General features: G+C 39.7%; 1 protein-coding gene across 6 annotated transcripts in view; it reads left to right on the top strand.

Annotated features, from left to right (window-relative positions):
* AFF2 (AF4/FMR2 family member 2) overlaps positions 1-14,334 on the top strand; it is a 334,300-nt gene that overhangs the window by 229,752 nt on the left and 90,214 nt on the right. For all 6 annotated transcript variants that reach the window (XM_038164527.1, XM_038164528.1, XM_038164532.1 and 3 more), the window contains exon 8: positions 8,271-8,322. In XM_038164527.1, coding sequence (XP_038020455.1) covers positions 8,271-8,322 — 52 coding nt within the window. The remainder of the gene's footprint in view (positions 1-8,270; positions 8,323-14,334) is intronic.

Here is a 14,334-nt window from a genome sequence, read left to right as displayed (position 1 = left end):
GAATTCCTTTACAGTTTTATGAAGTTCTTGTTCATTTGCACAGAAATGAGGAAGCCAGACCCACTTACAGGGTCACTGCACTGTAGAACATTGGATAGATGAGCCAGTCCTGTGTGATTTCATTCCTTGTTGAACAAATTTCTTTAATATATTTTCTGGTATGATTTTTTAAAGTCACCTTTGTAAGTTGTGGTAGAATTATCAATCATTGTTTAACTGTGTGCTAAGTTCCTCTAGCCTTTGTGTGTAAATATGCCAGCTGAAGGCTTGTTTACCAGAGAAAATACTGGTGCTCAGGCTAGGAGACATTTTTAATCAAATATGGTTGGAGTAAGCAGGTGTTTTTCATGTGGAATGCATTGGAAATGAGTATGTATCACAGAAATGGCTCTTGGACTATATATTGCTTTTGATAAATAGCAGAACCCAAAATTATATCAGCCATTGCAGTTTATCAAAGGGAAAATAGTAAAAGCTTTGTGCACACTGTCAGAATTGAACACACTAAAAAAGGTGGGTACTCATTTTTATTCTTCACCAATTCGAAGAATGCACATTTTATACTGGCATTTTTAGAAACTATTAATTTTTCTGGTTTTTTTTTCCTGTGTTTTTCCTGGGCCCATACTTTTCTTTGTTCTTGTCTCTCTTTGCTCTCTTTTTTCCCTCTCTTTTTTCCCTCTCTTTTTGCTTCAATGGTACATCATACTCTGAACTTGCCAATGTGTGTTGTACTGAAGAGTCACTGGGCAGTGAGGGAGACACAAGGTGAAGGAGATTGCAATTCTGTAAGGCAGAAGGAAAACCTGGGGTATGAAGGCAAAAATACCAACTCATCAGCTCAAAACAGAAGGATACTTCTTTCTGTGATTTTTTTGCAACTTCCCATTACACTGTTGAAATATTAGCCTCAGTTCTGATCCCATTTTGTTGGAAGCATTGTTTGCAAGCAGAAATGAAGCTCAAAAGAGAGGTGAAGTTATTGGATATACCAGAATATCATTTGTGCTAAACATGCCAATTCCCATAAAATTTGGCAGCAGGTTTCTCCCTCCGCCCAAAGTTCTTGTCTCAGCTTTTATGAAACACAAAATGCCTGTCAACAGAGCAGTTGTTATAACACACTTAGGTAGCAACTTAATATCTTAGTTGCCTTGAAGAACTTTTTATACATAGACATTATTGGATGGCTGGATAAAGAAATTCTTCTTCTGAAAGAATTAATTTTGCTTAATCCTTTTGAAATTAAGAGATGATACGGAGAGATGAGTAATGAAGTGCACTCTCTAATTGTGAGGTATCTAATAGAAAACCACAGGGGTTACTTCTCTCTCACCATCTGTAATTACACTAATTACTGATATGGTGCCAGGAACACTAAGGCAAGCTGCATGTGACAACACAGGATGCACTCCTGTGTCCTAGCAAGCCATCGTTCTCCATCAGTGGCCAGGAGGAGGCTGACCACGTCAGCAGGATAATGAGTGCCTTTCCTGTGGCAGGGAAGAGAACAGGCACCTCTGTTACTCACAGGTTGTTTGGCAGGGAAGACACAAAACTTGACTTTAGTCCTTTCTGAGGGGAGGTGATTTAAGGCCATAGACTGAGGAGTTGATCTATACCTTAAGCAAATTAGCCCTATTGAGGCCACTGAATCTGCTTTAATGAGCAGAAGTTACTTCTGTGAGTAACAGTTTGCAAGACTGACTTCATCATTGACAAAAATGTAATGAAAGAAAATGGTGGATGAGGAGAAGGGAAAATTAATAAATTATATTTAAGTATGTATAAAATTGCTGGACAAATGGTCCTGACTATTAAGGTAAATGGTGCTTGTAAATTCCATTTAATCTTCTGAGATTTTCTTTTACCATAACTCTTACAGTATCTCAGAGGAAATAATGTAAGGATGACTTGCACATTTCAGAAAAAGAATGAATATAAGGTTTCAAGATTTATTGATGGGATGTTTTAAAACAAAAGATCTTCTTTTTTCCTTTGGAATTACTCTACCGTTTATTTTCATTTCCTCAGTTTTTTGTTCACTGTATTATGAATTTCTCTGGGGAAATCTATCGTTAGATGTTTTCACACACATAGGCCCCCTTCTTCCCCCTTGATAAATGATAAAATTGTGCTCCAGTGTGTGCAACACATTCTTGAAATACATCTGAATTCCATTATACAGTTTGTCATTTGCATGATACCTTTTGAGTTACCACTCTTGGAGAAGCCTTATATACTACAGAGAAATGCACTAGGAAAATGAAAAACAAGTTGGGTATGAAGTCCATGGGGTAAACCAGCAGAAATTGTGTTGAACTGATGGCCTTATTTCCGTGCAAGTTCAGGGGTAGAAAAGGTAGCATCTCAGTGCTAGTCACTATTTGCATGGTCCATGTTCCCTCTGCAGGAATATTGCTGCAAACAGGAGTGACAAGGCCTTCATAACTCAGGCTGCAGTGTACTACTTTTTCACCCCAAAGACATTTATTAGATTCCTGCCTGTTTTGGATTAAGTCTTATTAAGTTTCACAAGTTTGACACTTGCTGTAACAGTCTAAGCTCTCTCTTTAATATCGAATGGAATAACTAGTTGTAGCACAGAAATCTTAGAAATGTAGAAATCTTAAAAATGTATTCCCAGATATTCCCAATTATTTAACCAGAGACAAACCTGGCAAGAAAAGAATGGCGTGTCTGTATGTCTGGTTAACACCACTGCCTGTCCTCCTTCCTCTGCAGAATCAACACTTGTGTTTGCTGTGATGTGACTCAGATGGGATATGCATTTTGTACAGATTTGGTTTGACATGAGCGAGTTAATTTTCTGGGCAGCTCAGGATTGGGGAATTGCCCAGTATTCCCTTGTCTGTCTGCTTGCAACACCTTCTTCCCTTTCTTCCATCCTTTTCATTCCCACAAAGCTTTTTTCACATTGTAATGAGCCCCAGTGCAGTGGTCAACTGATCTCAGAGCAAATTAGACATGCAGAACCTTATCCTATCCATGCTGCCTTTTAAACACCTCCTCCTTAAGGAAGCTGTATCACCAAACATGTTACTTTCCCAGCCCTCCACAACCAGAGCAGGAGCAGGAAGAAATGCAGCATTCCCAGAAGTCTACCAGCAATCAGGACCTTATTCATTTGTTAAAAGCATTATGCATTAAAAAAAAAAAAAAAAAAAAAAAAAAAAAAAAAAAAAAAAAAAGATGCAGTGAAAATCCTCCTTTAAGAAGTTCAGAGTTTGCTGTAAATGTAACTGAAATGGAGTAATACTGTGGTAGTGCTTTTTCAGGGATTGAATTATCTCATGTCTCCAAATCCTCACCTGCTTGTTGAGAGGATCCCAAATCAGCAGGTCTGGTGTGCACAAAACATCCACTGAACTCAAAAGTCAGGATGGGCTACGAGTCCCATTTCAGTGTTCATGTTCTTACTATTTCTAGTGTGACTTTTACAGAACCCATCCTAATAAAGCCTTTGTTCAGCCATTTGTCTAGCTAAATTTGTAATGTAGGAACAATCTGCTTTGGGAGCAAATTCATCCCTGAAGGAAGTGGGTATTGTAGTCAGTCAATGAGATTGCCCCTACTTACACCACAGATAAATGTGTTGCCTTGTCCCAACACTTCTACTTTGCAATAATTTCACATTCCAAATTACAAACCTCTGAAAATTGTAGATTATAATAAATGTGCTGACACAACTTCAACTGTTACAGTAAATGGCATTGCTCTAATAATGAAATAAAAAATCCTACTTAATCCTATTCTTTCCCTAAAGTGGTGTTTTGCATTAGCTATGGATGAAAAGACAAACAAGTACATGTATATTCAATAATAATGTCAGCTGGGTCAGAGAAGAATAGGAAATAAAATGAATTCATAACACCCCTGGAGGTAGCTTTCTGATACAGGCAGTTTTCTCTTTGATTTGCCCTCATTGGTAGCATTCATTGTAATTTTAACATAGTCTCCAAATTGGCCTTTATTAATAGCTGTCCTGATCTTAATAACAAATACACTCTGTAATCTCCCGTCTGGGTGCTTCTGAGGTGAACAATTACATAGAGCAGAATAGATCATATGGGTATTTAGAGGGACCTCTCACTCAAGAGTGCCTAATTTCACGTTCAGACCATCCAGACAGTGTTTTGGAGAGCTGTGGATACAGAGCTCTTCTGTCTCGAGGCTTTGAAGCTAAAATACCTTTCTAGATATGATAGTGAAATAGTCACCTTGAATTAAGGTTGCTGGCAATCTTAAAAAGTCCTTATTGAGCTTTGAGTGCAATCAGATGGTACTTGCTTATAAATGAGAGTTAATGGAAACATTAAACAGTACAAGCTACTGTGACCCATGTCTTCAGAATATTAAGCACATTTTAAAATTGTGAAACACCATCTAGTCCTTTGTGTTCTGTAAAATATTACTTTTTCTAACCAATATTCTCTGGGAGCAGGTTATTTGAAATGTTCAGCATTCTACATTTGCATATACTGTGTATTTCTAATTTATTTCCTCACTTCTCTGGCTACCATATAGTTCTGGTTGATATTATACTCAGTTTCTCTTTAATTATTCCATCTGCCAGAAGAGTGTGATGCATTTTAGAAGCTTGTTGGTCTAGTTGTTTAAGCTTTGAGTTTTGGAACTGAATGGGATGACATATTCTTCATTTAGCAGAACGGGCTAAGAAGAATTATATACCCCAACTGATAAGCTTGAAACTGCTAAAGAAATGCCAAAATCCAATTTTTTTCCTCTCTCTAGTTGTCTAAACATCTATTAGTCTCTTGAAGGGAACTCATAAATCCTGCAAATTTAGTTTCTCTGAAACCAACTCTAACAGTTGTCCTTCCTACTAATCATGTTTTATATCAATTTTATATTTTTCAATATTCAATAAACATGTCTTGTGCTTACTGTACTTGTTAGAAAGTATCTGCAGTTTAGGCTGTATGAGGACAGTTATTAATCAGCCATTTCAGATGGCTGTAGGGTTAGTTTAGTAAGTGTATCCATTTATCTTTTTTATGTTTTCCCCTTTGTTCTTTCCATTTATCCAATATGGAATTTCTTTTGTCCTTTTTGGTTCATTTCCAGCAGGGTATGTCAAAAAGGAATTTAACACATAAAAAAATGAAAAAAAAAACCAACAAAAAAACCCAACAAACAAACAAAAAACCAAAACTCAAACCACCCAATAGCTGAAAGAAAGAAAACATACCACGCTTTTGGGTTTCATTCATGAAAAGATCTTTGCATTACATCCACTTAAATCTGCATTAAAAAATAACAATAGAATGCATTATCTAGCCATGATTCTTTAAAGCAGTGGATAATTTACACATTAAAGTGAAATGCAGGTTTAAAGGAAGGAGTGTAGGATTGAATTAGAGTTAAGAGTCAGAATGATATAGTCCTGTATGAAAATGGTCTCGGTTTCCTGGGGGTATTGTCCTTCTGGTGTAATGAGACTTGCAGATAACAATCAGAGACTGTGGATAGATCAAGGCACAGCGATACATTGAGAATGGCACAGCAAGTAATGGCTCTGGGGAAACAAATGAATGTGTCTGCTAGATAAACAGTATTAAAAGTTTCTGTTCATCACCAAAGTCCAGCCCTCTAAAGATTAATAATCCCTGAAAAATTGAGTATTGGGTTTGAATGGCAAGGTTTTGGTAGCAGGGGGGCTGCAGGGGTGGCTTCTGTCAGAAGCTGCCGGAAGCTTCCCCCATTTCCAGCGGAGCCAACGCCAACCTCCAGGATGGACCTGCCGCTGGCCAGGCTGAGCCCAGCACTGACAGGGGCAGTGCCTGCAGCATAACAGATTGTAGAAAGGGAAAAAACTGCTGTGCAACAGCAGCTGGTAGAGAGGAGTTGGAGTCTGTGAGAGGGAACAGCCCTGCAGACAGCCAGGTCAGTGCAGATGGAGGGACAGGAGGTGCTGCCCCTGGTGCTGCCATGGAGAGGCAGCTGTGCCCCGCAGCACATGGGGGTCCTGCCAGCAGGGATCCAGCTGCAGCCTGGGGAGGAGCCCAGGCCAGAGCAGGAGGGCTCCTCTTCCCAAAGGAGGCTGTGACCCAGTGGGAAGACTGGGCAGGTGTCCTGGTAGAGAGAGAAGCCCTCGCTGGAGCAGGTTTGCTGCCAGGACTGGTGACCCCATGGGGGGACCCATTCTGGAGCAGCCTATGCCTGGAGGATGTACCCACAGAGGGGATGCACTCTAGAATGGCTCCTGAAGAGCTGCAGCTTGTAGGAAGGCCAAGCTGAAGAAGTTCATGAGAGGCTGGCTCCTGCAGGAGGGACCCCATGCTGGAAGAGGAGGGGGAGCATGGGAGGAGTCCTTCCCCTGAGGAGGAAGAACCTGCAGAGACAATGTGCAGTGAACTGACCATAACCCCCATTCCCCATCCCCCTGCACCACTGTGAGGGGGGAGGCAGAGAAAATTATCAGTGAAGTCCAGCCCAGGAGGAAGGGAAGGGTGGGGGGAAGATGTTTTATCATTTGCTTTTATTTCTCATTGTCCTACTGTGATTTCATTGGCAATACTTTGAATTGATTTCCCCAAATCGAGTCTGCTTTGCCCATGACAGTAATTGCTGAGTGATCTCTCCCTGTCCTTTTCTCAACCCACAAGCCTGCTGTTACATTTTCTCTCTCCTGCCCAGATGAAGAGAGGAGAGATAGAGCAGCTTTGGTGGGCACCTGGCATCCAGACAAGGTCAACCCCTCACAAATACTAAATTTAGTAGATTTTTCTTTTAATCCATGCTGCAGTCATACTTTTATGGGTTCACATATTACAGGGAGGCATCAGTCATTTATCAGGATGCTAATGACTGGTAGTTGTGTGTCCAGGTACTTTGTAACCACTGGGTTGCCCGACAACAGAGGTCACTGGAAGACAGATGACTCACAAACCAGTTTAAAGATCTCCTTCACTTTTTCTTTTTAAGGGCACTATCAAGGCTTCAAATATTCTAAAATTTCCACATTGGGATTATTGTCCCCTCTTTAAAATTCCCTGTGTCAGGAGGCTTCCATGATTTACTGGTAGTCTTCAAACAAAAAAAAACCCTTCCTAACAGAACATACATTGATTGCTAGAGTTATTTAAAGGCTCACAATAAAAAAAATCATAGACTTCAGGCCCCATCAAGGCAAAAAGGAAACAATAATTGCAATTTGCAAGCCTCCTGCCGTGGGTAAAGGAGCTGGGGCTGGCAGAAAGGGAGATCTGCGATTTTAATGGCTGCTGCAGCAGGCCAGGGGGAGATGTGCCAATTCACTCCTACGTCATCCCGTGATAAGACAATTCGTCAAGGTGAAAAGATGGGTGTGAGGTAGAAGTGTGCCCGGATGATTATCAGCTCAGATAAAAGCATGAAAATCTGGGAAGCTATACAGGAGCTTATTTGGTGACAGCTTGTCTCTCTAGGTAGAGAGATCCCCAAATGAGAAACCTTTTCTGTCTCTGTAGCACCAAATAATGTGGCTTGTTACCCCATGTATTTTCCTGTACCCAAGCCTTGGATTGAAAGAAGTCATATGAGTGTTAATACAGTAATTTGGAATTCAACTCTTTTGCCAAAGGAAGGGAAGGAGGAATAGGGACAGTCACATCTACTAGAAGCTTCCTTTCCCTTTAACCAAGGGCAGGGCACAGGCCTGTGAGATTTCCCTGTATTAAAATATAAATAAATAAACAAAAATGAGGGTATGAACTGGCAGGTTCCCAGCTTGGAAAATGCTTGGTCTGCCTTTGGACACTAACAACTGTCAGGTCCCATGAAACCTCAAATAAGCATCTCCTCTTCTTGCTATTATCCACTTTGCATTCTGTTTGATAAGGTACCAGAAAGGAAATTGGTGGTGCTCCAAACTGAGAATGAAACATGGACAACTTTTTCTCTGGTTTTAGCAGTCTCAGAGCTGAATTTTTCTACTGATTTAGAAACACTTGTAGGTTTATATGGACTAATCCCTATGAGACAATGTGAAAATAAAAGAGAACATGAAAGAGCAGCTGACTGCCAAACTTCATGATGGAGGAGTCTGAAAGTCATTTGTTCTACCCCAGAATCACAAAGAAGCACTAATACATACGTACGTGGACTTTGCTTACCTCAGGCCTGATTTTGCTGTTGTTGAACTGAAAGAGAGTTTTTCCTTTGACTTTGCTGAGGTGTAGATTTGGCCCATTGTACATAAACTTAATTTGTTAAATGTAATTCTGTATCTCTTTTTTTTTTTTCAGAATGCTTGAGGATGATCTAAAACTCAGCAGTGATGAAGATGATAATGAACAGGTAAATACGTCTAATATAAGTGCATAGACCATTTAAACTAACAAAGTTATTTCATTGCTTGGGTCTGTTTGTGTGTTGACATACTACATTTGCATGAAAAGCATTTTGGTGTGCTGCAGAATCCATTAGTTTAAACCTTGTTTGCTTCCTTCTCATTAGAGGAAACAATCTCAAACAGGAATGTATTTCAGTTTTGCTGGTTAACTTTGTGAAGTGGATTAAACTAAACCAAAATATGACTTATTAGCCTTTGAATTAGAGACCACACAGAGCATCACCCAGGAACAGCCAATGTGTTCTGAATCTCTGACCTCCATTGTACCAAGCTAACTGTGGAACAGCCTCCCCTTGCTTTGCACCCATTTTCTGAATTGATGATCTTTTTGGAAGTGTGTATAAGAGGACCACATAAGAGCATCAACACAAGTACAGAGTTTATTTGCACTTTGCAATCCATTTATATGAGGCCACGCAGGAAAATTTGATCTGTAGGTTTTTGTTCCAGTCAGAGAGTAAAGGGTTGGGAGTCCACAGCAATCCAGTGACTCCCAGTTGTGAAAGGGAAAGCCCTCCCTCAGCGTGTAGCTCTAAATCACTACAGAAAGTTTCTCCACATACTTGGGATATTAATGAAGAATCATTTTCAGAAAACTGGCTCGTGTCATTCTCTATCCTTCCCACTTTATAAATATTTATGGATAATGCTGGGAAAGAAAGCTGGTGAAATTCATATTCTCAACATTCTTATCAGAAAAAAAAATGAAACTTTGTGTTAAATTCATCCTTCATTTTACTTTACATATGCAATAGGCTCAAATGGTTTAAATCTCTGCAATAGAGAGAGAGGTAATGCTATAATTCAGCCTAAGATCATCTGTTCAGTCTAGGAAATGTTAATTATAGGCCAATCATTCTTTCTTATTTATTTTTAAACCACCTAAATGTTCTCCTTCAGCCTACCTCATCCATCCTTTAGGGTCATGCCAGGAAAGATTTACCTTCTGGTGAGAGCTGACCCCTTAGTCATACAAGTGAGTATTTTTTAGCACTGGCAAGACTCGCAATGTCTTCTGAAGCCAAAGGGTCAAAATCCTTGTGCAATGCAGTATTGAGCAAGCCTGGTGACTGATGACACCATCAGGTTTGCAAATTTGCCCAAATGGTCCTGTAAAATCACATTGTGATCCCGAGATGCCTAAAATACAGACATGGAAATACTTTGTCAGGTAGCAGTTACTGTTGTTTTCCTATAGTAATTGTCTTCTAGTGACTTAAGGAGAATTTACAGAGTTCTGAATTCACACAGTTTATACTGCTAGGTGATATCCCTTATCACTGGTGAATGGAGAAGCAAAGACCTGGACTAGTGTTTGCTGACATCAAACGGAAAGCCCTCACTGACTTGAGGAGATGTCATCTCTGATGTTAATCCCAAGCAGGAAAGAGCACAGTGCACAGAGAGGTCCTGACAGCTCTGGAGCCCTCCCTGCTGTCAGTGTGGGACGTGCCTCTCACCAAGCAGCATCCTGTGGGTGAGCAGTGTCCCTGCTGCCAGGCCAGGGGCTGCAGCCTGGACCCTTCCGTGGTGGGGCTGTGTCCAAGCTGCAGGAAGCCTCAGACTGCTCCAAAGCTCCACGTGTCTTCCCAGTATGCATTCAGAGCATAGGCTGCAGACAAACAAGAGGGCACCACTGGGACCATTCATGGAGTTTCTCAACATGTTGTACTTGTTAGAAAAATTTTTATTCTTTCTCATACAATCATTTCAATTAGAAAGTATCTTCTAAGATCATCAAGTCCAACTCTTAACTGAGCACTACCAAGCCCACCACTGACCACCCAATTTGGTGTCACCTATTAACTGACCTGTATCCTTTGGGATTTCAAATAAAGTAACTGGACACAACTGCACACTGAGAAAAGGTCTTAAATGCCCTGCACTTCAAAGGAACCTTCAGCTCTGCTGTGTACCCCACAAATGTATGGTTCCATCTCTTCTATTTGTTTTACAAATAGAGTATAGACAAAATTATACAGCTCACTCAAGAGTTATACATTCCTCATTCAGGAATTTAGGTTTCCTGAATTAATGACTGTAAATGTCTGCCTTTATATTTTTGTCAGGCTAAGGCATTGCAATGCTGAGCAGCAGGACACTGCTGCATCTCTCATCCATTACACTTCAGCAGCCTCTGCCACATGTCTTTAAGAAGAAAGGATTGGAAATTGGAAGAAAGGTTGATCTGGCCCACTGGTCAGACACATAAACAACAAAAAAGTAACTTCAAGGGCTTTTTCAACATAAATATTTTGCAGTCAAGTGACCGTTGTTATTCAGGTGTACACATGTGCTCATTCCGGCAGGGAGAGAAAAGATTAAAACTCTTAGCTCAAAACCAATCTAGAAGTTTATGCAGCATTTCTATAAGGAAATGGAATCACTTTCTTTACAGTCTTTATGATTTTTTCTGCTATAAGCCTGCAGCCAGTGTGAAGCATGAGCTGGCATTTACTCACTTTTATTCAAAAAACACCAACACAGTACGTAAAAATCAAATTTGTTTCCTTTATTTCTACTCTAATTTTAAGGAAATAAAAGTTCTTTGGAACAGTGGTCAGCAGGGAGCCCTAGGATTTCTCCTCTGAGAATTGCTATGGACCCTTCAATTCTTACAGGACAGTAGTGACACTGATCCATAACTGTACTTGGAAAGCAACTTTTAGTGAAAGTCTGTAGAATGTGGGAAGAGTTTGATCTATCAGCCCATGTTCTGAGACTAGCAGTAGTCCATTTGTCAAGGTGGAAGATTGTTAGAAATATGGCTGCAAGAAACAAAGCTCTTCTGTTTTCCTCCCTCGCTCCTATGAACAAGCACCCTTATTTATGAACTGTATTGCATTTACTCAGGGGTCTGTGGGCCTTGTACTGTTTCAGGTGTTACAGATCTCCTTCCTTTTCTCCCCACCTCTGAGGAGGAGCACAACCACACAATAGCTCCAGTCAGTCATGTAACTGAGAAGTTGAGCTTCATTTCTGGAGAGGATAGGAACTGCCAGGTTGAAGTCAATGGAATGTATTTATTCTACAGATAGCATCAGCAAGGCTGTTACTGATCATGCTGCACAGTTTTGGCATTCCCTTTTCTAACAGAATTTTGAATAACTGGAAATTGCTCCTAAAGGTTATAAACATGATTTGGAGAACCCTCCTTAATGTAAGCGTTATGTTTATTTTGGTTAAGGCACACATGATAATGGCCTAGCAACATATCATCAAGAAAATTATGAAGGACACTGTACACTTTAATTTCACCCCAGAGGGCTTAAGAGGCTTCAGCAAGTGAGAGGTGACTGCAAATTCAACCTCCTAGTGCCAAACTGCTGCAAATTGCATGGAAACTTTGTAGGTTCTTTTCCTTTTAGCCTTCTGGCAACTGTGGGCTTAATGCAGAAATTGTTGAGTGAATTTCTTTGGGCTGCAACCTGCAGGAAGCCCAGTGAGATGTTCATTGTGGGTGCCTTCAGATTTCGCATCTGTAAAGCTTTGGACCATGTAGGTTATTGCAAGTTACAATGACTCCACCCCAGCTGCAAACTGCTGTCAGCACCTTCGGGTACCCACCTGCACCTAGACCTGTAAACAAGCACAGTGCCTCCAGTGCAGACACTGTGGAGCTGGCCATGTGACACATGCTTTGTCCCATAGACAAAATGCTGATTCTCACGTCTCGTTGTGGGTGATTTGGGATTAAAGACACACAGAAAACGATGGGTTAGATCTAGAATCAATTTTCATTTACAGCTGAGAAGCAGTTATTGATGCTGTGCTCACAGTTCAATAAAAGATCTAAAGATATAGACCTTGTGTTTCTCTTTCAATATAAGCAGCATAATCAGTGTCAAATGTTTTTACAAAGAAAATTGTATTGACAGTTTTATTAAAATTGCTGTCTTTAAAGTTTTAAGTTATCCACAATTTGACCTACTTGAATGTTTTTTTAATATGCACGCTGACCAACCCAATAGATTTTTATGTCACATATTTATAATATCAGGTACACATCTGTTTAGTGTATTATTTGAGAGGCACTGTTACATGTAAGCATTGCCTGGATTGTGAACTCTTGTGGTGCTGTCACTGAGGGGAGCAGTGGCACATGCATCAGTATTGCATTCAGTATGGCACAGGATGCTCACACTGGCTGCAAGAGGTACAATCAAGGCAGATGACAGACATGCTATTAGTAAACCAGGAGATGACAAGGCACTTCAGAGATGCTAATGTTAACACTCTTCTCTGAGGAAGGACACAGTTTTTTAGATGGCTTTATTACTCTGTTAGAAAAGTACATCAGAAATTAGGAAGAGTAGTGAAGATTTTTAATTAGTAGCTCAGTTCAGCTGAAAGAGCTTAGATAAAACACAGGTTAGTATTTTTGTTCTGTAAAACACCTCTGTATAATTCAAATAAGCTTTGAGCTCAAAGGCATCCAAATGAGTTGTGCCTGGATACAGTATTTTAAGTAGCTGGGGTATACCCAATTTTTTTAACCAGCTCCTCTTTGTTCTTATGCCTAAGGAATAGTCCTGTTAACCTTTTAAATGTGTACTTAATTTAAAGCACATTGCTAGGATTCTGTGTGTTTTTGAACCAAAGAAACTTTGATACTAGTTACAGACCTGCACCATTTTCAGTATTTCATGTATATAGTGGTTTTGGCAGAACAAATCAATATGATATTTTTCTTTTCTACTTGATTTTTTTTTCTCCCCATAGTGATTGCCACTTTTCTGAAAACCCTAGAAACACAAGACGTGTGTAGTCCATGGCCCTGCTGTATTGTTTGTATTTTACATAAACATAATTCTTTTTTGCTAGGTTAGTATTAGGTAATTAAATTCAAAATGTTTGACTTTTTAGCTGAGCCTTAAAAGGTAATCAGCCATAGGCTGAGCTTTGAATTCTTGTAATACATGCTGAGCTTTCAATGCCTTTCTTCAAGTTCAATTTTTTCAAATTTACAAAGTTCTAAGGCATAATATGCTCTCATTGTATCATGTAAACATTTTTTAAAGTGCAACAGTGATCACTTTCCTTGTAACAATAGATATCCTTACCTGTTGTATTTTTCCCATTTTTTAGCTGGATCCTGAACAACCTGTTTACCTCCCCAAGGTTTCTCTACATTTCCATTTACTTTGTTATCAGCAGAAAGGCTGAAGAACAGCTCTTCAGTAATGACATCAATACTGCACACACAGTGAGAGAGGTCATCTTGTCAAAGCTATAGAAAAATCAGATGGATTAGGAAGAAACTAGGTGCAAAATAACTTTGATAGAGTCTTTTAATGTAAACAGTTTATCTGTCATTGAGTTCCATTGAAATCCCAGAGTGGTGCAGCATCAGTTGTAGCCACAGCAGTGTGTGTTTGATAAAGAACACACATTCTAGTGTTTAAGATTCGCAGTCATGCTTTATAATTGTAGGGAAATGTTTTCATTAAGCCATTAATGAAAACAGAAGCTATTAGGGAAATACAGTCATTCTCCAACCTTGTCAGTCTCTAACCATGAAAAATCCTTTCATGGATATATGTCCCTTCTTGCTACCTCGGTCCATTTTAATTGTTATTCAAATTATTTTATTGTTCACAATACAGGTTGAAACAACAATATATCAGCTGTGTGAGTTAGTACTCCAGCTTGTGTTGGACAAATCTTTGGTGCTAAGAGATTTGATGACTGACCTATCTAAGGTTATATTTTACATGGAAATCATGTAGGTTCATACCATTGGTTTATTATCAGCAGAAACTTTCAGTAGCCACCCTGAAATCTGGGCTGAGCTTTCTGCAAAAGCATAGCACACCACCAAAACACAAGGTGTTATCAAAAGCTTTTAACTTGTTCAGACTCACAGAATCACATGTAATTTTTTTCACATGTGTTGTCATTGTGGAAGTCACCCATCAGTGAGGAAGGGGATTCATATAACCAGGAAGAATGGTTGC

The sequence above is a fragment of the Motacilla alba genome, chromosome 4A (assembly GCF_015832195.1).
Source record: "Motacilla alba alba isolate MOTALB_02 chromosome 4A, Motacilla_alba_V1.0_pri, whole genome shotgun sequence".
Classification (NCBI taxonomy): Eukaryota; Metazoa; Chordata; class Aves; order Passeriformes; family Motacillidae; genus Motacilla; species Motacilla alba.
Note: the sequence above shows the minus strand (reverse complement) of the source record. Positions and strands in the feature narration are given on the sequence as shown.